General features: G+C 46.3%; 2 protein-coding genes, 1 non-coding gene and 1 pseudogene across 3 annotated transcripts; 2 read left to right on the top strand and 2 right to left on the bottom strand.

Annotated features, from left to right (window-relative positions):
- Positions 1–522: 522 nt before the first annotated feature.
- On the bottom strand, positions 523–9,794 carry LOC103637197 (E3 ubiquitin-protein ligase AIRP2). Its single transcript, XM_020543089.1, is given in 8 exon segments — positions 523–537; positions 1,289–1,507; positions 1,993–2,108; positions 2,195–2,245; positions 3,900–3,918; positions 4,026–4,188; positions 6,003–6,032; positions 9,730–9,794. Coding segments are annotated over 8 exon segments (678 nt in total).
- A 791-nt stretch (positions 9,795–10,585) lies between these two features.
- LOC103637198 (uncharacterized) lies at positions 10,586–12,086 on the top strand (annotated as a pseudogene).
- A 1,630-nt stretch (positions 12,087–13,716) lies between these two features.
- On the top strand, positions 13,717–14,347 carry LOC103635740 (uncharacterized). The gene is made up of 2 exons (XM_020543088.1): positions 13,717–13,802; positions 13,874–14,347. Exon 2 carries the CDS (start codon positions 13,889–13,891, stop codon positions 14,345–14,347), a length of 459 nt encoding a protein of 152 aa, XP_020398677.1. The 5' UTR covers positions 13,717–13,802; positions 13,874–13,888.
- A 1,148-nt stretch (positions 14,348–15,495) lies between these two features.
- Positions 15,496–15,568, bottom strand: TRNAK-UUU (transfer RNA lysine (anticodon UUU)). The gene has a single exon. It is a non-coding gene; the product is annotated as a tRNA-Lys (tRNA).
- Between the last annotated feature and the right edge of the window lie 10,012 nt (positions 15,569–25,580).

Here is a 25,580-nt window from a genome sequence, read left to right as displayed (position 1 = left end):
GATCTCTTTGAGCTCTACAAATTTCTTATAAACTTTATCTTTATTCAATTTCATATGTAAAAGTTATGATTTTATAACTATATTATACACAAAAACGAAAAACGGGTACCCGTATCCGATCCGAATATCCGGGTATTTACCTGGTAGTCCTCGCTCTGTATCCGACCCGAATCCAAAGCTGCAGTATCCGGGTATTATTCGTATCCGTCCCGAATATTAAAATACTTGAATCCGTATCCGAAAAAATGGTATTTGCATTATCCGTATCCGGTACCCGACGGGTATACCCGACCCGTTTTCACCCCTACCGTGAAGCCCTACCAAACGGTAATAAAAATGTCTTCTCATCTGTAACATCCCAAATTTAATCCCAAGGTTAGAAACCCTAAAACTCCTAAACCCTCCTTTAATTATCTCCTAAGGCTCCCACCTCATAAGACATTTCATTCATCACTAGTTATATGCCCGTGCGTTGCTACGATTTCTATATATAACATAACAAAACAAGGATTTTATAATTGCTTACATGATCTTAACCTACAACATTTAACAATCAATCATCACAGCTCTACAGTTGAACCTAATAGAGGACAACTCATGAGAAGCCCTTCTTGCTCAGTAATGTTTTTAAGGAAGTTGTGTCCAGTGTTTCCTCAGGATAAAATGGGACCACACTGCTGGAAAAAGAAACCATATTCTTCAAGAATCATGTGTCAAAACCACAGAGTCTATATCACTCACTATATTTTCAGTTTTCCATTCCATACACAAATAGGGAGGGGAAGCATAACAAATTAAAATGGAATAAATAAATATTCAAGGGCAACACAGATATTGCGTTTTACGATAATACAAATCACGCATCATATATTGATATTGAATAGTTGCTCACTTCTCTTCGTCTCTAGTTGAGATGAAACAACACCTCGTTACACCTGAAGAAAAATGTTGTACTCCTTGGCGTTGGTCTCCTCCCTTGAGCACGGTGGGCTCGAGTTATCTGAGTTGGTGATGGTTCCATTGACAACATCTCTCCACTTTGCTCTTCTTTGGATGTTGCCAGGGTGAAAGGAGATTTTTGGTATTATGAACAACGACAGAAAGGGATCTGCCAAAATAGAAGCCTAGGTACGACATCTGCTAAAATGAGAACAAGACAGAGGAAAGAACATGTAGAATGAAAATTGTGTCCGCTCTGTCCCCTAAGTCCCGTGATTACTACCTGAGCTCCACAAGGACAACAACGCCAAATCACCGTGAATGTCGTGAGTCCTCCCTCCATATGTACCTTCGTGACCTTGCTCCCCTCTCCATAGATCTCTCTGTGACCTCCCATCTCCATACCTCTCCTTCTGTTCACTCGCGGCAGCCTCGTTTCGAAGTTGATGCCATTCAATCTCCCATCGCCATGGACGACCATCCTCCAGAATACAGCATCGGTGGCGACCAGTAGCCGTCTAGCACCACATTGTTGGCACCTCTTCCTAGGCCAACCAATGTCAGCAAGCTTTGGTTTTGATAATAACCCAAGACTACAAATGTTGAAGATGCCACTACTTCACCACCAGTCATGGAGAAGCCATCTATATTCACCACCGGTCGTGGAGAAGCCATGTGCAAGGAAATGACTCCAAAATAATAAAGAAAATATCATGTTTAGGTGTTGTAAATTGTATGCAGTGTCATGGTGTTAGTATAATGTCCATCAACTGTATGCAATGTCTAGGTGTTAGCATGAACTGTTGGTAACTGAATGTGGACTAAATGGAATCTGTGCAGTCCGCTGGATATTGTGTTGGACAACCACACACTCAAAAAAGGAGTCTTGATTATCCTAAAAATAACACATGGGCATACATTGTAGTATTAATTTATCGGCTACACATTAAATAACTAAAATGTAGCACTTTAATTAGACTCGAAATCCATATCCAAATTGCATAGCCTGTCCAAATTCACATATAGATAATGAAAATTATGAGAGGTAATTACCTTTTTCCAATCCTCCATCCTCCTCCTACTCACTATATCCTTGCATCGGCCCTTCCCTTTCAGGTCCCTCTCGATCAAACTACTCTCAAGCTGCTGCAGAATCGGATAGACAATTGCTGCAATGGAAGAAGGCTTATGAGAATTCCAGTCCAAAGCAGATTGATGCAGGGGTTACAACACGCCCATATAGGCTAGAGACTACCATAGAATTCCCTAAGGCTTGTCCGCCTTTCATATGTCGACACTGAGCTATCTCTGTCGGGGACCATAATTAGGGGTACCCTCAAGACTCCTAAATCTCAGCTGGTAACCCCCATCAGCACAAAGCCGCAAAGGCCTGATGGGTACGATTAAGTCAAGGATCGGTCCATTCGAGGGACGCGATCACGCCTCGCCCGAGCCCAGCCTCGGGCAAGGGCAGCCGACCCCGGAGGATCTACGTCTCGCCCGAGGACCCCCTCCAGCAACGGACACACCTTCGGCTCGCCCGAGGCCCAGTCTTCACCAAGAAGCAACCTTGGCCAAATCGCAGGGGCATTTAATGCAAAGGTGGCCTGACACCTTTATCCTGACACGCGCCCTCCAGTTGACAGAGCCGAAGTGACCGCAGTCACTCCGCCGCTCCACTGACCGGCCTGACAAGAGGACAGCGCCGCCTGCGCCGATCTGACTGCTGTGCCACTCGACAGAGTGAGGCTGACAGCAGCCAAGTCCGGCCTCAGGCGCCATAGGAAACTCCGCTTCGCCCGACCCTAGGGCTCGAACTCGGGCTCAGCCCCGGAAGACGACGAACTCCGCTTCGCCCGACCCCAGGGCTCGGACTCGGGCTCAGCCCCGGAAGACGACGAACTCCGCTTCGCCTGACCCTTGGGCTCGGACTCGGGCTCAGCCCCAGAAGACGACGAACTCCGCTTCGCCCGACCCCAGGGCTCGGACTCGGGCTCAGCCCCGGAAGACGACGAACTCCGCTTCGCCCGACCCCAGGGCTCGGACTCGGGCTCAACCCCGGAAGACGATGAACTCCGCTTCGCCCGACCCCAGGGCTCGGACTCGGGCTCAGCCCCGAAGGACGACGAACTCCGCTTCGCCCGACCCCAGGGCTCGGACTCAGCCCTGGCCTCAGCCAACGGTCTCCGCCTCGCCCGACCCAGGGGCTCGGACTTGACCTCGGCCTTGGAAGACAGACTCGACCTCGACCTCGGAGGAGCCTCCACCTCGCCCAACCCAGGGCTCGGACCGACCACGTCACAGGAGGCGCCATCATTACCCTACCCCAAGCTGACTCAGGCTACGGGGAACAAGACCGGCGTCCCATCTGGCTCGCTCCGCTAAACAAGTAATGATGGCACCCCACACGCTCTATGACGACGGCGGTTCTCAGCCCCCTTACGGAAGCAAGAAGACGTCAGCAAGGACTCGACAGCCCCGACAGCTGTCCTTCCGCTAGGCTCCAGCGCTCCTCCGACGGCCACGACACCACATGAACCGGGTGCCAAAACCTCTCCGGCTGCCACAATGGCATGTACTCAGGGCACTAGCTCTCCTCCGCTAGACACGTTAGCACACTGCTACACCCCCCATTGTACACCTGGATCCTTTCCTTACTCCTATAAAAGGAAGGTCCAGGGCCCTCTTACAGAGGGTTGGCCGCGCGGAGAAGGACGGGACGGCGCTCGCGCAGGGCCGCTCGCTCCCTCCCGCGTGGACGCTTGTAACCCCCTACTGCAAGCGCACCCGACCTAGGCGTGGGACAAACACGAAGGCCGCGGGTTTCACCTCTCACGCCTGTCTCCCTCCGGCTTCTCTTCCCCCCTTCGCGCTCCGTCTCGCGCCGACCCATCTGGGCTGGGGCACATGGCGACAATTTACTCGTCGGTCCAGGGACCCCCCGGGTTCGAAACGCCGACAATCTCCATCAGCATAAACCTGCGAAAACAAAACATAACAGATTTTAATGCATGAAACCCAGGTCTCCTGTACAGAAAAATATATATAAGAGGTCCAAATTTTAGAACCACATACTGCAATTTTACCTTGCATATGAGAATGTGAAATAGTCCTAAATAGCTGGGAAGGGCATAACAACAGCCGAAGTCCAGCCATTGGATGAAGTACAAAAACAATGGAGCCAAGGAGCTGAATGACAGCCTCAGCTGCACACATGATCCACCATAATTCCTCTGAATAGCATCTGCCCTGGAATTTGCGAATCAGAAGTAAGTTGAAATGGTCCAACCTAACCAATCACCACAGCTGCAGTGAAACATACACAAGACCTTTTGGATGCCTATGTATTCACCTTAATCCGTATATGTCTCAGGTGCAGGTTGTAGCAAAGCAATAACTGTTGTTCTGCCAAAGAAAAGATTTTAGCTTTCATGCTACACAAGATGCAGTAAAACATGGGAAGCGAAAGTCTAATGAAAATTTATAGCAGAAAGAAAAAAAATCAAAACATTAATTTACAGACAAATTATTCATATGGACACGAACAGATCATTAAAGTGCTACATTTTAGTTATTTAATGTGTAGCCGATAAATTAATACTACAATGTATGCCCATGTGTTGGTATAACTTTTTGTTGGTATAGCTTTGCTTAGTGTTATCTTGTGTAGCATGAAATTAATACATCTGCATTGTTGTTTTTTATTTTCTCTAAACTGGAATACATGTCACAATGTTTGTCAAAAATAACTACTCTGAATTGAAAAATAGCGGCAGCACAAAACAGTTGTAAACTCCACAAGCTTTACCAACAAATCAACCAAATCAAGTCCCATTGGTCTGATATTTTAACAACAATTTCATCATATGACAAGTAATACATTCCAACACCACCAAAATATCGATCCTTTAACTTCAATTTCACAAAATCATAGAACTGTAGGTGAAGAACAAAATCAGAGAAACTTTAAATTTATAGTGTCCGAGTGACGCATTGATTAGGAGATCATTATCTCATCTTGTGGTAGAAGCAAGTCGATCTGGGAAATGAAATTCTCTCACCTTGTGGTCCTCGTCTTGCAGTGAATGATTGATTGATCACTTGCACATATTATGGTGTCCTCACCAGAGAAGCAAGCCTATGTGCACTCGTGCAGCGCAGCACGGCGTTCGCCTCCCACACGCCCTCCACGGCCTCTGGCGCCGTGATCACCAGTGGCGGCCTCAATGTCTGCTCCTCCTTCTACGGTGACCTGACCTGCAATTGGTTACTTCCAAGAGAGATCATAATTTAGAAGTAAGTTATTACCTTCTTCCTTGCCTCAGACTCATCCTTGTCTGTTTATAAAGCTATTATGTTTCTCTTCTAATTGTGTAGAACTGCATAATAACAACATTGTAAAGAGTTATCATATATGTTTTAATGAAACAGTTACATGCTCTTTGTATGAACTGGACGTAGATTTTTGTAATATCCACTGTCCATCCCAAAATTAGCAAAGAAGTTCGACGACATTGGGGGTGCAACATGCCCACTCATCTGTTTGCCTTCTGAGTTGTTCCCAATCTTAGGAGGAGGTGCATTTTCGACATATTCAAATTGGTAAGTATGGGGTTTGCTCCTGGTTATAGTATCTCAATCACCAATGATGTCAGGAAGAGAGTTGGTTCTTCAGGCTTCTTCTCATAGAGGCTTTCATTTGGCTACAATGCAAAAATTGGATAGGAAATTACACTTTACTTAAACAAAAAAAACATGTTCATAGAGTTTTTTTAGATTAGCAGGTAAAAGTAAAATTAGAGAGTTATAAAGCAAACTCCCTTTTGTCACATTATAAAATAGAAAATAGAGGTCGTTACTTGACAAATGACAACTATATGTAGAGAAACAGGACAAAATGGTTGTGTGTTCTCCAGTCAATATATAAAACATAGCTTTGATGTAAGCTTTCGTGCACCAAGTCCACCAGTCTTATTTCTAGGCTTTTTAGCAACGATCGTCTTCTTTTTAATTACTTTTTTCTCTCTTAACACCTATGTTAGCTTCAGATCTTGAAATGCTACAATGCATTGTAGTAATAGTAATCTGCAACAGTGAATGATTGATTGATCACTTGCACATATTAGTAATATTAATCTGCTATAGCCAGTGTGATTGATCACATGTTCATATGTACAACTACAATATATAATAAATATGATCATTTGAATGAAAATTCCAAATGTTGTTCTACCTGATGTAAATTTTTTGTTTCTCTCTTTTTTCAGTTTTATCTGCTTATAAATTTTTTTGTGTGTTCTGGTATGCGTGCCACACTTGTTTGGATGCCACGTGATAGCAAACAAGAAGCCAAGCTAAAAAATGTGCATGCCATAGGTCTATTCTTATATTTTATTATATCACAAGGCTAACTCAATGTTCAATTTTATATACCAAGCCAGTGCTTTCAATTTCACTACTCATATATAGTTTACCAATTACACATATGACATGCTCTATTTGTTGTTTAGATGATAATTAATGCAGATTGCCAATTTGGACAGAACACATTCACATTGCAAGTTCTCAATGAGGTAGGTAACTAAAAGATCAAATGGACATTTATGTGCTTTGGCAGTTCCTAATGATGTAGATAAAATCAAATGGACATTCATGCAAACAAGCTAAAAATGGTGGTGTAATACTCAACAACTTATTGCTTCTAGAAAAATATGGGAGGGAAACTACTTTCCAATATGTTGACCCTGGCATAGTTTCATGCTCACTGTACATAAAACCTTAACCCAAAGGATTGAACACAAGAAATAAATTTTAGAACGATTAGGCTCTATAGACAAACACACGGGCATACTCTGAAGAAAGAATTCGCAAAATTATTCTACCTGGGTTTCCTTCACGATGTACCATTCTACAAGAGTCTTCTTGTCTTCCTATGCCAGGAGCACATGTGTTACCTCGTGGTAATCACTAATCAGTCCGCTGGAACTTGGCATTCTGCTTGGAGTGACAGATCTTCTTCATGGTGTAGTCGACGAGCATCGAAAAGGCAAAAAAGGGGAAAATCATCACAAAGGAGTTCAAAGAAACACAAAGCAGAGCCCGGGTATGAGCATATGAAAATTCATTTAATTTGGCACATAGTGCATCCAATTCATTCTATTTAAACTTTTAGCTTATGGTAACGCTAACACATATCGGCTACCAAAATACTGTCCACAAACAACAGGATGGTAGAAGCAAGTCGATCTGGGAAATGAAACCTTCTCACCTTTCGGTTCGTCTTGCAGCCCCTTCTCCTCCTTTGATGCAATTGCCACCGCCTCAGCTTCCTGATTCAAAGCTATCGTAATCTTCAATGTCTTCTCCCCAGATACATCTTCAGCGGGTCGGTCCGCCTCCACTGCCGCCGCGGCCTTGCGAGACATCGTCCTCCTCCGGGTGGCTGGGATCAGCGGTGCCACCTCGCCCATCTTACGAACGGCGATCCTCGTCGCTGTTGGGCGCACGCTGAATGTCGAAACCGGAGAAGGAATCGGGGCGGGCCTATGTGCACTCGTGCAACGCAGTGTGGCATTCGCCTCCCACCTGCCCTCCACGGCCTCTGTCGCCGTGCTCACTAACGGTGGTCGCAACGTCTGCTCCTCCCTCTACGGCGCCACGTGGCAGGCGCTGCGCTAGAACCTCGTCTCCAGTGTACTCAACCCGGCCCGCCCTCCACGACCATGCTCATCAAAGCGACCCACGACGCAGACTCCAGCAGCTCCAGGAACATGGTCCCACGCTCTGGCTCTGGTAACGCAGCGATGGAGGAGGCGGCAGGAACGCCACCTCTAGAGCCTGTTGTTGCTCCTCTGTCGACGACGGGGAAGGAAGGGTGGCGGCGCGGAGCCAAGGTGGAGGAGGGAGAGGATCTCGCCGATGAGGACCACGTCGTAGTCCGCCAGGATCCCGAGGGCTAGCATGGTGTTGCCGATCGCCTCCATCGCGTACTCCACCAAGATCAGACGCCCCTCCGGTGAGAGGATCGTTGTGCGACTGCCGACTGTCATAGCGGCGAGATGGGGTTTGCGTCCCCAGATCTAATTGTGAGAGTAAGAAGGGTGGACAGAATCGCGGGCACGGAGGCACGTGGACAGATCTGGGAGGAGGATGAAGAGTGGAAGGAGGCGGCAGCACCTACGGGAGCAGCCGCAGCCGCCGGTGCCGAAGTGGGTCACGGGAGAGGGAGTTCTGAAGGATGCTCAAAAGACCTCGCCGTAGACGTCCTGCAGCCTTAGCGCGTGGTAGAAGGCCTCGATGGAGTAGGCGCCGTCGAAGGACGCGTCCGCGAATGGCATGGAGAGGAAGTTACCGCAGACGACCTTGCATTGAGGCGAGACGAGGCCTTGCGGTTGTGCGTGCGGGCCCACCAATGCCACAACCGACGTCGAGGAGGCAGTGGCCTAGTCTGGCGCCGAGGAGGTCGGCGACGCGTTCCTTGTGGATGCGTGTGGCGTTGCGATGGGAGCGATCAAGCATCGACGAGGAGCAGGGAGGGGCGCGGCGCGAGGCGGCGAGCGTAGCTCGTGCGGTGGGGGGAGACGAAGATGCGGTGGGGGAGACAAAGAGAGCGGAGACACCGATCTCGTGGGGTTGGTTGCGACGAGGGTACGTTGCGTGCGCTAGAGTGCGGAGGTGGCTGCGATCGTGTTGCGTGCGCTAGAGTGCGGAGGTGGTTGCGATCGTGTGGGCAAGAGGCAACATACGGTCGAGATCGAGAGTTGGCAGAACGGCAGAACCAAAAAGGCAGACTACCTTTGCAGTCTTAATAAGTAGTATAGATCTATCTACTATATTAAAGGCTTGTTTGGAATAGCTCTACTTCAAAAACTCCAGCAATTTATTAAGTTAGGTGTCAGGAGCGTTTGGCTTGCATATGGACAGCTTTTATAGTACAATTAATTTGTGCGATTTTTCTTAATTACCCTTTATGATTAGTACGCTGTCGCGAGAGAGAACAGAAGTTGTATGTTGGGTAACCAGTGGTATGGTGGATAATTTTCGTACAGCTTCATGAGGAGATATAAAAACAGTGTTTTTGAAGCACCCTCTAAGAAGCTTCATGAATTTCATGAACTGGCCTCTAGTTTCGATTTTTTAAAAGCTATAACTCGTGGAGCTGGATCTGTTTGAGTGAAAGAAGTTGGAATGAAGTTGAAATTTTTGAAGTGAAGGTATCCCAAACAAGGTCTAAAACATCAGTTTCAACGGTCGTCCTGCGTTAATAATTTTTTAAAAAATCCTACATTTCTATAGAATCAATTCGCGCTCCTATAATTTCTTCTCTACTACTCCATCCGTTCATAAATATATGACATTGTTGACTTTTTAAAAAACTTTGACCACTCGTCTTATTAAAAAATAATGAGTTATCATTTATTTTTTTGATTTGTTTTATCACTTAAGGTAGTTTGTGCTTGACTTAAAATTTTACGCGAACTCCGTGTTGAGTGACCCGCCATACTGCAACCTCCGATAGCGTGCCTGCCACGACTATCGTCGCTATAAATTTCTGGCCTCTGGCTCTCCGCGTCAGCACAGTGAAAATGGTTACCACCAGCAGCAACAGAGCTCGAATCTCCCGAGGTGGCGAGCTCTTCAGAGACCCGTGTCGTCAGTCAGGTGCTAGCGTACGACTACTTGCTGTGACACGTTGAGGTCGGACGAGGACATGGAGACATGTTGGTCGGTGACTGCGGCCACGGGCCCCTTGCTGTGGCATCGACAATGAGGAGGCTGTAGTTGAGAGATGTGGCGCGGATGCCGTTCCGCATAGGGAGGCGCTATCCGCTCTACATCGTGCCCCGTCGTTCCATGGTAGTTAAGATACATGTACCACGAACTCTCTGACTCTGACGATCAATCGATCTGCTTAGGCCAGGGGGTCTCGATTATTAGTTGCACGTGGAGTGCTGACGATACTGATTCGAACATAGTTTTGGAGTCATATTGGTGCGTATGGGCCAGGGGTGAGCGATCGGCTGCTTGCTTGCTTGTTTCTAAATTGATGGAGCGGGGAATTGAGTTATCCATGTTTATGGCGGCGACGACGACCATGAGGATGCATGCCATGTATTTGTGGAATTGCGGCAACCTTCGCTGAGTCTTGGAGACCTACTTCTGCGGTCGTGATCTGAAGAAGGTTCTCAAAGCATGGACATCTCTTAGCTTTGTCGAATGATTCTAATTTACATATGTTTCCATTTTAATATTAATCTTATTCTATTAACAACATATTTTTTCAATAACATCATTTTTAGCTTCACAATATGCTTAGTATTCTTTTACATACATATATTTTTTTTCAATAAATAGTTATGCCAAATTTGCAAATTAAGGCATGTTATAGGAATATACATCATGAAAAATAAAATAACTAAAAATTTCAAATGCCATGGTTTTTTGGCGTTTAACTTCTCTATACTTCAGAGCTTGTCACAGAAGTCTTGCTAGATCCCTGCGGTCTTCATCCTCTTACAGTTGTTGTCATGGGCAAGCTCTAGCGAATGAAACTAGAGTGGAAAATGGAAGAAAATCATATCCAACCTCCCAACATATACAACTTGTGCACCTGATCCAGTTTTATACGTCAATGAGAAAAATGTAGATGCACCATGAGAACAAAACAAATGATGTTACTCGTGCTCTTTTATCTGATTCGATTTCATACTATGCGACATTTGTAGCTCCTTGGCCTTTTTGTTTTTTAGCAAAGAGTGTATGAAAAGACCAGCTGAACGAAAGATGGAATCATTCTTTTCTATGCTAGAATTCATGGACATTGACATTTAATTGGCAAACACAACTCAAGCTCTCATGACATGCATATCCTTATCCGAATTTGAGGCAAGCAAAATTGGGTTCGGTAAAATACTTGTCCCTCGAATAGCAGAGATAATTTCCATAGAATCACCAGATTTTATTTTTACATTCACTATCGCAATTACAATTATATTTGTTCCAGCAGACTACATTAATCTTACTTGCTCTTTTGAAATAGTAGATTCCAGATAGATTAATTGATCTTCTTGGTGCCTGTGAAGATACTTTAACTCTAGCCAACTTCTCTTCTGTTTTTGGCCAAGATATCTGAGCATGTTGATGGCGCAATTGCTGATCAAATTTGGCAAGAATTCCTATGGATCAAATTGCAGATCTCTTGTTTGCAGAAAATGAGCAATGTATGAAAATGTGTTTGCAAGACTTGCATCTTTGATAAAGGCTGGAAAGTTGAAGGCTGTTGAAACTATGATTGAATCAGGAATTGACAAGAAACTTCTTATGCTTCTAGATAATGGTTCTGAGATCTCATAGCACCGCACGATTGCCACGCTAAAAACATTTAGTGAACTTGGTGCTCCACTTCAAGGGTGCATGGGCATGCAATGTTGCTTCATTTGCTTTGTCATGCTCGGGTTAGTTTGGAAAGATTTGTTTTATTTGACATAAATGTATTGCAACCACTAAAGCCCCAACAATTATTTGATGTGATTCTTTATAACATCCTTCAGAGAGACAACAAAATATCATTAAAACCATCCTATGTTTATTATCTCTTGCTGAAAGGGCAAATGATATAATGGTGCAAGACCTCCTTTTGGGAAGCCTTATATTTGTGCTCAACTGTGTAGCCTGTGCAGTCTGCATTTACGTTTGATCTTTCATTACCACAAAATTTAGTAGTCAAATCTTCAATTTTTTCGTTGCTCGCCACTCAATCAATGGCCTATATAGATCACCTAGGAGGATCACTGTGTCTAGACCATCCGAACGAACTCTTCCCCTCCGTATCTGTTTCCCTGTCTCATTAACATCGGCAATGCGTGGATTGGGGATCGATTTAAACGTAGAACCAATAGATTGGGATAATATTGCAAAGTTTAATGGCCCAACTAATGAACTCGATTATGACATGGTGTGGCCGTGTGGGACGATGGAACAGAAGGTGGTCCTTCACTGAGTTTATTGTTTTCCCACGTCATTCGCACCTTATGGTTTTATTCTTCCTTTTGTTTTCTTTCATGCTACAGATGACAAAGATGGAGCAGATGAAGTGCAAGGTGATGGTGTTCAAGTTCCTTTGGTGCCTGGAGAAGCAGCAGCATTAGATGGTTAGTTTAAGCTTCTTTTTATTTTAGTGAATGAGCTTTGTCTGTTCAGTTTAGTAAAAGAGGCATTTAGGTTCAGTGTAGTACTCATTTCGGTTCAATTTACATTTCAGATTCAGTTTACGTTATGTTTCATTTCAATTTCATTCCAGTTTGCATTATCATTTCAGATTCATTTTTTCATTTCAAATTTCATTTTAGTTTGCATTTCATTTCTAATAATTTGTACAGTCCATTAAGAGTTGATGGTGTTCCTTTAAGAGTTGTAGAGTCCATTTGGGTCCTGGTTGCTAGTGTGTCCGTCACCTGCTGCCCCTCGCTCTAATTTTCGCTAAGGTGACTGTGAGCCCTCTATGGACCAGCCTTTCGAACCCCAGAATCCACGACAGTACTGCCGCGAGTTTTTCGATCCCCTCAAGGGTTGATTTGGTGACAAGGGGATCCCGGAAGGATCGGAGGGGATTGAGGGGGAAATAAACTAATTTCCCCCTCAATCTCCTTCGATCCTCCCGGGATCCCGGATCACCAAATCAACCCCAAAAGAAATAGAAGGAGTCTCAGGCTTTACCAGGTCGGACGCTCCCAGTGTTCGCTTGGCTTCTTTAGGTGGGGTGTTCTATTAGATGGCCCAACCAACTTTTCGTCCCCTTCGGTTCTCTCGAGGTCCTGTGTCAGTTGTATGGACAAGGGAAAAGGAAGGAGATTCATTAGGCTGGTGCCAGTGCGGGCGGCAGCGCGGGCGAGAAGAGGCCGCTGCCGCCCGCGCGCGGGCGATAGGCGGGCGAGAGGCCGGCGCCGGGCGATGGCGCTGGCGCCCGGCGAGAGCGGGCGATATCGCCTCGCTCTCGCCCGCGCTGGAGCGCCCGCCCGGGCGAGAGGCGGGCGAGAGGGAGGCGAGAGGGAGGCGAGGCACTGGCGGGGCGAGAGCGCGGGCGAGAGCGACGTGGCGCGATCTGATTGGTCCACGTGTCGCGATCTGATTGGTCCACGTGTGCTAGCCGTTGCAACTAGCCGTTTTTGACCGTTTGGAGTCCAAAAAATTCGAAAAAAATTGCAAAAAATCACAAATTTCATCCCCAATCCCTCTATATATACCCCTACCCGGGTGGAGCTCATTCCACACACCATTCCATCTCATTTTTCTCTTCCAAACTCCCCTTTCTTCACACAATGTCGGGTTGGTCCCCAGATTTGAACACCTTCACGGATCTCTTGCAGTCCGATGGGTCACCTACAACCCTTCCGTTAGATGAGTCTTCTTCACTACATCGTCGCTTCGATGTTTCAGCCTCACTCCCCCGTGCACTATTTCCGGTTGCGCGTCCACCACCATACCCTTATCCCTATCATTTGTATCAATATCCACCGTCTTCATATGGTCAACCTCCAACTTCCCAAGCCGGAATTCAAGCCTCATTCCCGGTACGTCCGTATGCCCCTCCTCCACCTGCTGCGGACGGAAGTCAAGCTTCTTTCCAGATACCTCCATACGCCCCTCCTTCATATGCTCCACCTCCGTATGGAGTACCTCCTTATGCTCCATATGCTCCACCTCCGTATGGGGCACCTCATCCATATGCTCCACCTACGTATGGAGCACCTCCTCCAGTTGCACCTTTATCTTTTGGATCTGAAAACCAAGCTGAGGAAAATCCCGTGCCGAAGGAAAAGCGTCCAAAGAGGCTAGAGTGGACGAAGGAAGACGAGGAAAAGCTGGTGAGTGAATCGTTTCTCATTTATTTAATCTTGATTTTTTTAGTTTACTTATATTATAGGTTTTATTGTAGGTTAATGCTTGGTTTATGCATTCTAATGATCCCATCTCCGGCAACAATAAGAGCGGATCAAGTTTCTGGGGCCAAATAGCGGCAACATATAACTCCACCTCCGACCCTATCCGTCATCGAACCGCCAAGCAACTTAAAGATCATTGGGTCACCTACAACCGGGAGGTGACCAAGTTCAATGGATTCTACCTCCAAGAAGAAAGGTTGCGTCAGAGCGGAGCTGACGATGCAATGGTCATGGATGCAGCAATGGCGAGGTTCGAGGGTAAAATGGGGCATCCATTTAAGCGCCATCATTGGTGGCAAGTTGTTCGCCACGAGCCCAAGTGGTCAGCAAAGCATGGTCTTGGTAGTGGATCTGATTCGACTGCGAATAAGAGAACCCGACTCGGAGTCTCTGGTGAATATAGTTCTGGAGGCACTGAAGACACCGAGGAGGAAGTGCCCCGACCAGCCGAATTTTTTATATTTTAGTCCTTCCTCGAAAAAAATTCACGTTTGGACCTTAAAAAATTTTAATGTCATTTTTGGACCCTTTGCTCGGCGCCATAGGCTATGGCGCCGAGGTGCGTGCTACGCTGGCCCAACCTGAACGACGTGGCGCCAACGTGGTACCGAGCTCGGCGCCAAGATCTATGGCGCCGAGCTCGAATATGTAACAGCAAAGTATGTCTAGCTCAGTCGGTAGAGTGCAAGACTTTTAACTTTGAGGTTGTGGGTTCAAGCTCCATCGTTGACGTATTTTTTTATCACTAATTTGTTTTTTGTTGTCTATATTTTTCGTTTATGTCGCTGATTTGTCCGTCCAGATTTATTTTTCATCTAGTTTTTTTTGTTTTTGTGACCGATTTATTTATTCATCTAGATATTTTTTGTTTTTGTTTATTCAAACTGCGTGACGCAAGTACCATGCACATAAGTAACCCACCCTATGGAAGTACAAAGTACTTTATAAAATCATCAAGTCACTGTTTATTTATACCTTGTATATTTATATTTTGGACTCTAATTATAATCTTTTTGTTTATTAAGTATATTTATATTTTGGACTCTAAAACTCCAATAATCTAATGTATTCGAAATTATACTTTTTAATATTAATTAAAATTTATCATTGTACATCACTACTAATGTAAGATTAACACAATCATTTGTTTATGATATAAATATTTTTAACATTTTAAATGGTGTACTTCAGTTTTTAGTATATTATTTAATGTTTAAAATCACTTGTAATTAGCGAGAGGACGGAATCAAGCTTAAGCATGTGGGGTTTACAATGCACCAAGGGCCAGACGGATTATTCAGTACTATTAAACAAAATGTAATAAACAAATCAGTCGCAAAAGCAAAAACAAATCAAGATGAGAAATAAATTTGGACGGACAAATCAGCGGCATAAACGAAAAAAACCACGATGCACCATAGCTAAACCGGTGGCCGCTAACCAATTTAAGTACGTTTCCTTAATAAACGAAAAAAATATGGACGGATAAATAAATCAGTCACAAAAACAAAAAATCTGGATAAGAAATAAATCTAGACGGACAAATCAGCGACATAAACGAAAAATCTGGACAACAAAAAAATCAGTGTCAAAGACAAAAAAAAGTATGAAAACATGCCTATCATGGGGCTTGAACCCACAACCACAAGGTTAAAAGCCTTGAGCTCTACCAACTGAGCTAGACAAGTTTTGTGTACATAATAGAGCTCGGCGCCAAGATCTATGGCGCCGAGCTCGGTTCCGTGTCGGTGCCACGTCGGTGCCACGACGTCCGTTTGTGCCAGCGTAACACGCACCTCGGCGCCATAGCCTATGGCGCCGAGCTGTGTTACCTCGGCGCCATTGGCTATGGCGCCGAGCAAAGGGTCCAAAAATGACATTAAAATTTTTTAAGGTCCAAACGTGAATTTTTTTCAAAAAAAGGGCTAAAATATAAAAAATTCGGCCCGACCAGTGGGGCGTGATAGGGCAAAGGCGGCTGCGCGAAAGACAAAGACGAAGGGGAAAGGGAAGGAAGCCACGAGCAGCGAATCAACAAGTGAAGCATTCAAAACGAAGAACTTGTGGGGTGGATTAGTGAAGGCCAAGCTTTTGAAGCAATGGAACATCCTAAAGGGCCGATCAACCAGAGATATGGACCCGGCTGAAAGACGTACCCATGGCAGGGTCGTAAAGATGGTCGAAAAAGAACTTGGTCTGCTAGATGACGAAGAAGAGGAACCGGAAGCGGAACGTGAAGAGGAGGAAGATGAGGATGAGATCGAGGAGTCCGATTAGAGTTATGTAATTTTATTTTAATTATCATGTCATTTTATTTTAATTATTATGTACTTTGTAATTTTTAATTCAATAAAAAATATTATGGTGTGTGTTTTCTGAGCGTTGAAATAAATCCGCGTGAATTACTTAATTCTGAAATAGAAAAGCTGACGTGGCTATAGCCTGAGGCTGTAGCCTGCTGCAGCCTGTGCACTGGAGCAGCAGAGGCGAGAGTGGAGGCGAGAGCTGACGTGGCAGGGGCGAGAGGGAGGCGGTGCACTGGACTCAGCCTTAGTGAGACTACGTTCATAAAAGAAGATGTAAAGGACACAATTAAAAAGGCCTGAAGACTTGAAGAGGCTAGCGATCACCCCTCTTCCTAGTTCCCACTTTCGAATAGTCCCGGGCGACTGTTCCAGGGTCAGGGTATAGAAGTGGTCCAGGGCATCAAAAACTCATCGCGAGTTGAGTCGTCCTCGTTGCTCGATGCTCCCGGCGTCAGCTAGTATCCTCTCTTTCTCGTCATTCAACTCATTATCTCGCAACTGCAGGCGATGTTGGCCTACTGACTGGTACGCAGAAGGGGAAACGGGTCCTCCGAGCGTGCTTTATTGAGGTCGGCGTTACCGATATACGTCCTTCACGCTCCGTTTCCCTTCTGGCCTAGTACTGAGTTGGGCATTTATCCTGGTTAACGTAGACTGCGAAGATTTTGCCAGTCCTCTACCCGATGGCGCTCCGCTTGCGCTTGCGAAAGCGTCGTAGCAATCCGCTTCACGGGCTCGGGAGCCGGGACCGATCCTCAAAGAATGTTTGGTAGATTCCCTCAGGGTGCCTCTCGCGTCGAAGGGTCATCGTGCGAAGGTGTCCTTTTCCTTGTGAAGGGGAAGGGAAGTGAGGATGCCCTCCTACTCGAAGGGGGCATGGACCCGACACACGCTTCCCGCTCGACGGGTCGCTCGGGGTCTAGCGGCTCCCTCTTTATGTCGTCTGCCGTCTTGAGGATCACGCTTGCCTTCTTCACAGTTGGGACCTTCTCACCGACGGCCCAGAGCTCATCCGATAGCTATGGAGCGAGGGTGGCTCCCTTGGCTGGGCCACAACATTCGATGTCACATTCTTACGCATGTCGCACTGTGGTGCCCATAGTGATGGTCTCCCGATTTGCCGGAGACAGTCTACCAAGACCCATGCCGTCGTTCGAGGCAGAGTAGAGGGCGGCGATCCTGCTACCCTCGTCCTCCATGAGTACTTTGGTCAGTCGTGCCATACCATCGAGGGGGTCGACGGTAAGCGGGCATCATCCCGGCCGAGGAATGTGCTCAAAGCTGGCAGATTGATTGAACGCAATGTTGGTCAGACTAACCGAAGGAGGCTAGGGCTACTTGTCGAGTGTCAAACACCTTATGTCGTTCGAGTTTTTGGTGCCTCCACAAAGCATAGTAATCATACCTCTCATAGATCAGCAAGCAGCCAGTTTCGGCGAGGAACGTGGTCCTCTTCCCCTTGGCCTTTCGTCTTTTCAGGGCTCAGGTCCCCTTCTGGACAGTGCCTCCTTACTTAGGAATTTCCCAAGTAATCCACAATCCTTGTATGCGTGTTGGACCGAGTGTCAATGGTTCGAACATGGGGCTTCAAGGAGCTTCTCGAAGTGGTCAGTGGTCTCCTCGGTTGGAGGCCTTCTTCCCGTCTAGCTTGTCACAGCCACCAGCACGTTGGTTCGCTGCCATCAGTCTCCTCTCCCTTTTGCGTTGAGCTGGTTGTCGACACCCTCGCCTGACTCTTTGTCGCGTCTGGCCTTTCGCTTGTGGTGATCTAAGATGGCCCCCCATCGTGGCCTCCCCTGAAGCATGGCTGGTCGCAATGTCGAGAAGCTGCTTTGTCGTTTGCAGGCTCTTTCAGCCCAGCTTATGCACCTGGGTTTCTTTGGTGGTTGATGCATGGCTGGTCGCAATGTCGAGAAGCTGCTTTGTCGTTTGCGGGCTCTTTCAGCCCAACTTATGCACCTGGGTTTCTTTGGTGGTCCTCGAGATGAAAGCACCGATAACGTCGGCGTCTACAAGGTTGATCAACTGGTTGCATTGTCGAGAAAAGCGCTGGATGTAGTCCCTCAGGGCCTCGTATGATTTCTACCGACAATTCTTAAGGTCCCACGAGTTTTCGGGTGTACGTACGTACCTTGTGAAAGTCGCCTAGAGGAGATGAATAGACGAAACCTGAAATTTATGAACTTTTAACACGCACTATGTTCGGGGTTAGTGTTAGAAATAATTCGGAGTGCGGAAGATAGTTCTCCTTGCTAGGAGTTGCTCAATCAATGCGGATAACTTAGGGAGCCAACTCAAATCAATATGAGCAAGGGACCTTTATAGAGAGGAATGGAAGGGAAACAAATCGAGTGGAGATTAACACAAATGAACACGACGATTTGTTTACCAAGGTTCAGTTCCAAAGAACCTAGTCCCTGTTGAGGAGGACACAAAGCCGGGTCTGTTCGAACCCTTTCTCTCTCTCAATCGGTCACACAGACCGGTCGAGTGCTTCTTCTTATTCACTTGGGTCACTAAGACCCCGCAAGGATCACCACACACTTAGGTGTCTCTTGCTTGCTTTACAAAACACTTGGAGGGTTTAGAAGGTGAAGAAGAAAGCACGATTATGAAAACCAAGCAACAAGAGCAACAAATGAAACATGGATCACACTCTCTCAAGTCACTAATAACCAATGATCACTTGTCTCAATTTGAAAACTTGGAGAGATTGGAAGCTTTGAATGTGTCTTGGAATGGATTGCTAGCTCTTGTATTGAATGTGTATGAGTGGAGTGTTTGGATGTAGTGAATGGAGGTGGTTGGGATTGTATTTATAGCCTCCAACCACTTCCTAGTCATTGCTCCTTTTCTGTCAATCGCGGACCGTCCGTGCCCCTGGTCCGGAAGGTCCGCCCTTGCACATTAACGGCTGAAATCACAACAGTCAGCAGTAACGGCTATAGAGCATTTAATGCGTCGTCAGATGTCAGATAAAGCAGTCGCAGATGGTCCCGCCGTGCACCCCGGACGGTCCACGAGGACGCTAAAAATGAATTTTATCGAACCCGTCGCCTTCGGGGTTTTCTGGTTTTTGAACGACCGATCGGTCCGCACCTAAGGCCGGATGGTCCGCGCTTGGTCTCGGACGGTGCTTGCTTTTCCATCAGATGGTCCGTAGTGTTAACTTATGTTTTTGCAGTGTTCCTATCTGAGGCTCACCCTAGTGTCGCGGACGGTCCACCGCAAGGGCCCGAACGGTCCGTGCATAAGTGTTTTTTAAAAAGCTTCTCATGTCCGGAATAATCTACGGTATTTCGGACAGTCGACTTAGAATAGTTGTAGATGAACTTATGTACCTCAGAAATGATCAACTAGGCAAACTAGTTAGTCCATAAGGTTTGTGATGGTTGTCAAACACCAAAATTGATTATTTCTATTGATTATAGAAATGTTTAGGTCCATTTCTCTTTCAATCTCCCCCTTTTTGGTGATTGATGCCAACACAAAACAAAGCAGATATAAAGTGTAGGAATGTAAGTAGTTTGCAATTTTGACAGATGAGCATAAGTTACTTTGAAATGAAAGCATTTTTAAGCATATATGTTTGATTTGATATTTTTAACATTTCGGACCACATTTGCACCACTCAGCTAGTTTTTGCAAATCTTTTGAAAAAGTCTTTGAAGTTCTTTTGCAATTAGCCAATGGTATAAGAATATGATTTCAAAAGGCATTTTCAAGTTTTTGAAAATTCCCCCTTTTTTCAAATGCTTTTCCTTTGGCTAAATTCCCCCTAAAGAAATTCTCATCTTAGCTGTCAAGAGGGTTTTTGTAATTTGAATAAATTTTCTCCCCCTTTGTAAAATAGTTTCTGAAAATTTTGAAAATGGGGTGGCGGTGTGGTCCTCTTTCTTTGGGCCTATTAATTTCTCCCCCTTTGTCATTAATCGCCAAAAACGAAGAAACTTGAGAGGCATGACATTTTCTCCCCTTTTGTAAAAAAGATAGGAATGAAATTTTATGAGTAGGGCAAATGATAAATGGTACCGACAGAGTTGTAGTGGAACCCTTGCCTTTGCCGAATACTCCATTTCCTTTTCAATCTAAGACTAATCATAGAAATACTCATGAAAGCACATTAGTCTTAGTCTTGGCACAAGAAGAATAAGAAATTTGTATTTGTACCAAATGAAAGAGACATGATCAAAGGTATAATAATGAGCTATGTGGGCAATGTTTCAATCAAAGTTTCGAAAATCTAAGATGTTTAGCTCAATCAAAAGCTTGCTAAAAGTCTTTTCTGTGGCAGAACCACCCGAATTATTCCAACTTAAGTGTCTAAGTCTTACCTTAGAGGCAACGACATACTTAAATCGGAATAAACCGTCAGTTCCTCGGATCTAGTCCGATAAAGCCACTTACCAAGGATCGAATACCACTAGCTCACACGAAGGTGAGGCATAGAGAAAATACAATAAACATGAAACCACAAATTTTTAAAGTACTGGAGTTATTACATAAATTGGAGTCCTGACAAAAGATTACGAGTTCGAAATTAAATGTAGCAGATAATCGATACGTCGATGTTGAGGAATAGGGCAAGGCCTAGCCCACTACTCCTCCTGGTTCTCTCCTGTCGAGGCAGCATCCCACTCGATCGTCCAACCTAGTGGTGTTGGGGACTTGTTCTCAAATGCTATGAGTTAAGAACAAGGCAACACGAAATGTTAATGATTAGAGACCTTTATCCTTCGAGGCATTATCTCCCTTAGGATATAATGATCTTTAGACGAAGGTTATGAAGGACGTACCTTCATCATCTCAGTATATAATAAAGTAAGTAGAAGCATATGAGGAATAGAAAATAACACGGATAATTACATGACATCGTCAGAGTATTTTTATTATCTCATCATGAATAACTATAAACAATATTGAATTACATTTATACCTTCGGTTTGATAGAAGGTAAAAATCCAAACGTGACGTGCGAGTGAATACAAGTTAGCGTGAACAGTATGGTGTCACTGTTCATCTATTTATAGGCACAGGACGCAGCCTGTGTATAATTACATTCATGCCCTCGACATTTACTATTGACTTAAAGAAATCTATCGAGGACTAGACAACCTTTTCCCCTTTAAGTCGGTTTCATTTTCCATCGTTAAGCCGAAACTTCTTCACGGGTAACTTTGGCACTGATTCATCCTTCTCTCGAACTGCGCTCTTCATATTATGTATAGGTTCATCTCATGCCCGAAGGTTCCTGTACATATATTATACTTGGGAAACATGTTAGTCGTGTTTTTGAGGACCTTCAGAAGACGAAGGCCCCCAACAGTAGCCCCTCGTAGTATTAATTTGTTATAACAACGAATTTAGACTGCGACGTGAACGAAGGCCTTAAGCCGAAGGTCCGAAAAAACACCTTTCCTTCGCTAGAATAGCGATAGTCAATGACAGACTGGGCCCACCAAGTTGCATAGCACTAGGCGTATAAATATGAACCCACAGCGGCAACATTTGATACGCTGTCTCTGCTATTTGCGTTATTTTCTCAAATTTCTAGCCCTTGCTCAATAGCTCTCACCCGATTTTCGAGTTTTTAGAGCTTCGGTTTATGTCACACCCGGTTTTAGAAGGCAAACCGAATGCGAACCATGTACGTGCCAGGATCAGCAATTCACGTACACAGCAGTTACATAACATGGACATCATCACACAGTGCTCAAATAGTATTAAAAAGGGGAATAATAGTCGATTACATCATATGTCTGAGACATCCACATAGTCTTTACAATAAATCAAAGTGCGGAAAAGAAACGTAGATAAACACGGCCTTCACAGGCAGCCGACTGGGGGTTGCCGCTAACCCACACCTAGAACTCATCATAATCTTGGAACTCCTGATGGTCTCCTTCCACGGCTTCATCTTCTCCTGAGCAGTGGTTGCAATGCTGACAACCTGGGGATGGGGGGTTTGGTGTGTGGAGCAAGGGTGAGTACACATCAACATACTCAGCAAGTATCCTGTTTGGCTGTAGTGGACTAGCTTTATGTGGGGATAAGTCAAGCAGTTACTTTTAGTTGGTCAGATTATTATTACTAGTAGAGAAAGCCAAGTTTTAGAGTTAACCCATGTTATTAACCCAAACGTACTCCTTTCCAAACAGAAAGAGTACCACTTACCATTACCAGAGTCAAAACCAAGAACCATCAATCTCATTGCCACCTGCAAACCGAACATCTCGGATCAAGTATCACTAATCACTGGAGCTCCCTTGGCCACTCATAACCGCGAGCACGACTGATATATCAGTTTTCATACACTCTGCAGAGGTTGTGCACTTTACCCACAAGCCGTGATTCCCTTTCTGCCCGGAGAGAGCTACTCCCCATTGACCACTGCCTAGGTGGCCCAGCAGGGCATCACTATGTAGCCTTTACAAAGATTCCCCGGGGCTGTAGCCACCCGTTAGGTTTCCTAAATGCACCGCACTCCTCCCCAAGGGGGCAAACCCAAGCTTGGCAGAGCGAGTCGCATACACCGAGCCCCATTGACGGCATGACGGCTAAGCGAACTACCCCCCGGATCCTCTAATTATTCAGCTAAGGGCACCCCATTCCACCCTCATGGTTGCACTGTTTTCCTGGGCGGTCATCCAACGAACAGGTCCTTACGGAGAGGCACTCGAGAAATCGCTCGAGCCCCCTTGAAGGACACAAGCATAACATCATAATAAAAGAAGGGAAAACAGCGTATCATTGATCATTCTCATCATGTTCATTGATTAGAGTTGAACAATAGCATAAGACTAAGCAATAATGATCCAACCCAAATAGGTAAACAAGGACATGGATAACAAAAGCTAGTCAATCCTTAGGTATAAATGTGTAATGCGAGAGGTGAATTAAAGTATGTATAGGGCAGAGATAGGTCAAGGGACACTTGCCTCCACCAATCGACTGCTGCTCAGGGGCTTCTCCTGCGAGTTCTTCGGGCTCTTCAACCAGATCGTTCTCTATGCGAGCGCAAACATACATACATCCACACATTTAATACAAAGAACATTACACCATACAGTAGAATGCAGTAAGTAAACAGACGTTCCACGCGGGCTCGCAATTACGGTTAAGAGAGAAAGAGGAAAAGACAGTCGAGAAACGATCACGTTACATTATTATGAATTAAATCACTCGCTCAATTGAAGGGCATTAATGTAGACACTACGTTTAGCATAAAGTAAAGTCATGTTTCATGTCTAATCATTATAAGCAGATGAAGATAAATTAAAAGGATTGTCGCGCGGCGAGACGCGCGACATAGCACTTTAAATCGAAATAAGAAATCAATGACTCGTCGTGCGAAGGAGCGCACGACGGGATACTTGCATTAATTATAAAGAGACGTTGAGCGTCGCGCGGCGAAACACACGACGGCATACGTCAACAGAACTGAGTTTAAAGTGGAACGTTGTGTGACTAAACGCGCAACGTCACACATTAAACAACCTGAAATTAAAATGGATCATCGCGCGACGAAGCGCATGACGCAACACATTCATAGAATGTGAAATTAGATAAATTGGTCGCGCGACGAAGCGCGCGACACAGCACGCTAACTAACGGAGTTTGAAATTAACTACAAACCCAAAAATAATCACCGCGCGCGTGGGCTTGCGCACGTGGGAACGCGTTAGGGGGTAAACGAGGCCACACGAGTCGCGCCGGGGGCCGGGACGCCGCGTGCAGGGGCCGAAGGCCGCACGCAGGGGGCCGAAGCCGCGCCGGGGCAGGGGCCGCGCCGGGGGCAGGCCACGCCGGAGGCAAGGCCGCCACGCCGGGGGGCCGAGCCGCGTCGGGGGGCTGAGCAGGGGGCAGGCGGACCACGCCGGGGCTGGGGGGGCGCCGCCGCGGGGAGGAGGCAGGGGCGAGCGCCGCCGCGACGGGGGAGGGGCAGGGGGCGAGCGCCACCGCGCAGGGGGCTGGGACGAGGGCGGGCGCCACTGCGCAGGGGCCGGGGCGGGGGTGGGCCGGGGCCGAGGAGGGAGGGCGGGGGCGAGCGCCGCCGGGGCAGGCCGCCACGCGCGGGCGAGCAGGGCGAGCGCCGCCCCGGGCAGGGACACGCGCGCAGGGGAGAGAGGGAGGGCGCGCGCAGGGAAGAGAAGGGGAGGGAGAGGGAGAGAGAGGAGAAGGGAAGGGGGTGTGGGGCGTCGGGGGCGCGGGCCGGGCTGGGCTGGGTTGGGTCGGGCCACTTCGCGGATCGAAGCCCACGACACGCACGACTATCAAATAGACTCCAATCGCGAACCGAAAACCGAGACGGAACGAGACGAATACGCAACATCAGACAAAGAAATGTGCTTCGGCATGATGCAACACCCATGGCACTTAGGTTTTGTTCATACATGACACGGACACCTGTCACTATACTGGTTTTGAACTTGGGAAGAAGGAGCGAAACGGGAAGAGAAAAGAGAGTAACACCCGAATTTGGTGAGAGAAAAGAGGAAAAAATTCTACCCCCAAATTCAGGGCGTTACAAACCTATCCCCCTTAAAAAAATCTCGCCCTCGAGATTCAAGGTTGGCTAGCAAAGAGCTCAGGGTATTTGGCCATCAGATCATCTTCACGCTCCCAGGTTGCTTCTTCCTCAGAGTGGTGATTCCATCTGACTTTGCACATTCTAATGGTCTTCCTTCGGGTGACTCTGTCTGCAGTCTCAAGGATTTGTGCTAGTTTCTCTGTGTAGGTCAAGTCCTCCTGGACCTCCATACCTTCCACTGGCAACTGCTCTTCTGGCACACGCAAACACTTCTTCAACTAAGACACATGAAAGACATCATGCACGACAGACAAATTTTCCGGCAGGCTGAGCTGATAGGCCACTTCTCCACGCCTTGCGAGAATCTGATACGGACCAATGTAGCGGGGTGCTAGCTTGCCTTTGACTCCGAATCTTCTGACTCCTCTGATCGGTGACATTTTCAGATAGACAAAATCTCCAACCTCGAAACTCAGCTCTCTTCTTCTAGTGTCTGCATAGCTTCGTTGCCTTTATTGCGCTATCTTCAGATTCTCTCGAACCATCTTGATGTTCTCTTCAGCTTCAAGCAGAATGTCTGGCCCGAACACTTGCTTTTCCCCAGACTGATCCCATTGCAGTGGAGTTCTACAACTCCTTCCATAAAGCGCCTGAAATGGTGACATCTTCAAGCTGGCCTGGTAACTGTTGTTATAGGAGAACTATGCATAAGGCAATCTCTTGTCCCATCCGGACTGATCTTGCAACGCACAGGCTCTCAACATGTCTTCAAGGATTTGATTGGTCCTTTCGGTCTGACCATCTGTCTGTGGATGATAGGCGGAACTGAAATTCAGATGTGTGCCCAAGGCTTCATGCAACTGC

This window comes from Zea mays, chromosome 8 (assembly GCF_902167145.1).
Source record: "Zea mays cultivar B73 chromosome 8, Zm-B73-REFERENCE-NAM-5.0, whole genome shotgun sequence".
In the NCBI taxonomy this organism is placed as follows: domain Eukaryota; kingdom Viridiplantae; phylum Streptophyta; class Magnoliopsida; order Poales; family Poaceae; genus Zea; species Zea mays.
This window is presented reverse-complemented; position numbering and strand designations above follow the sequence as displayed.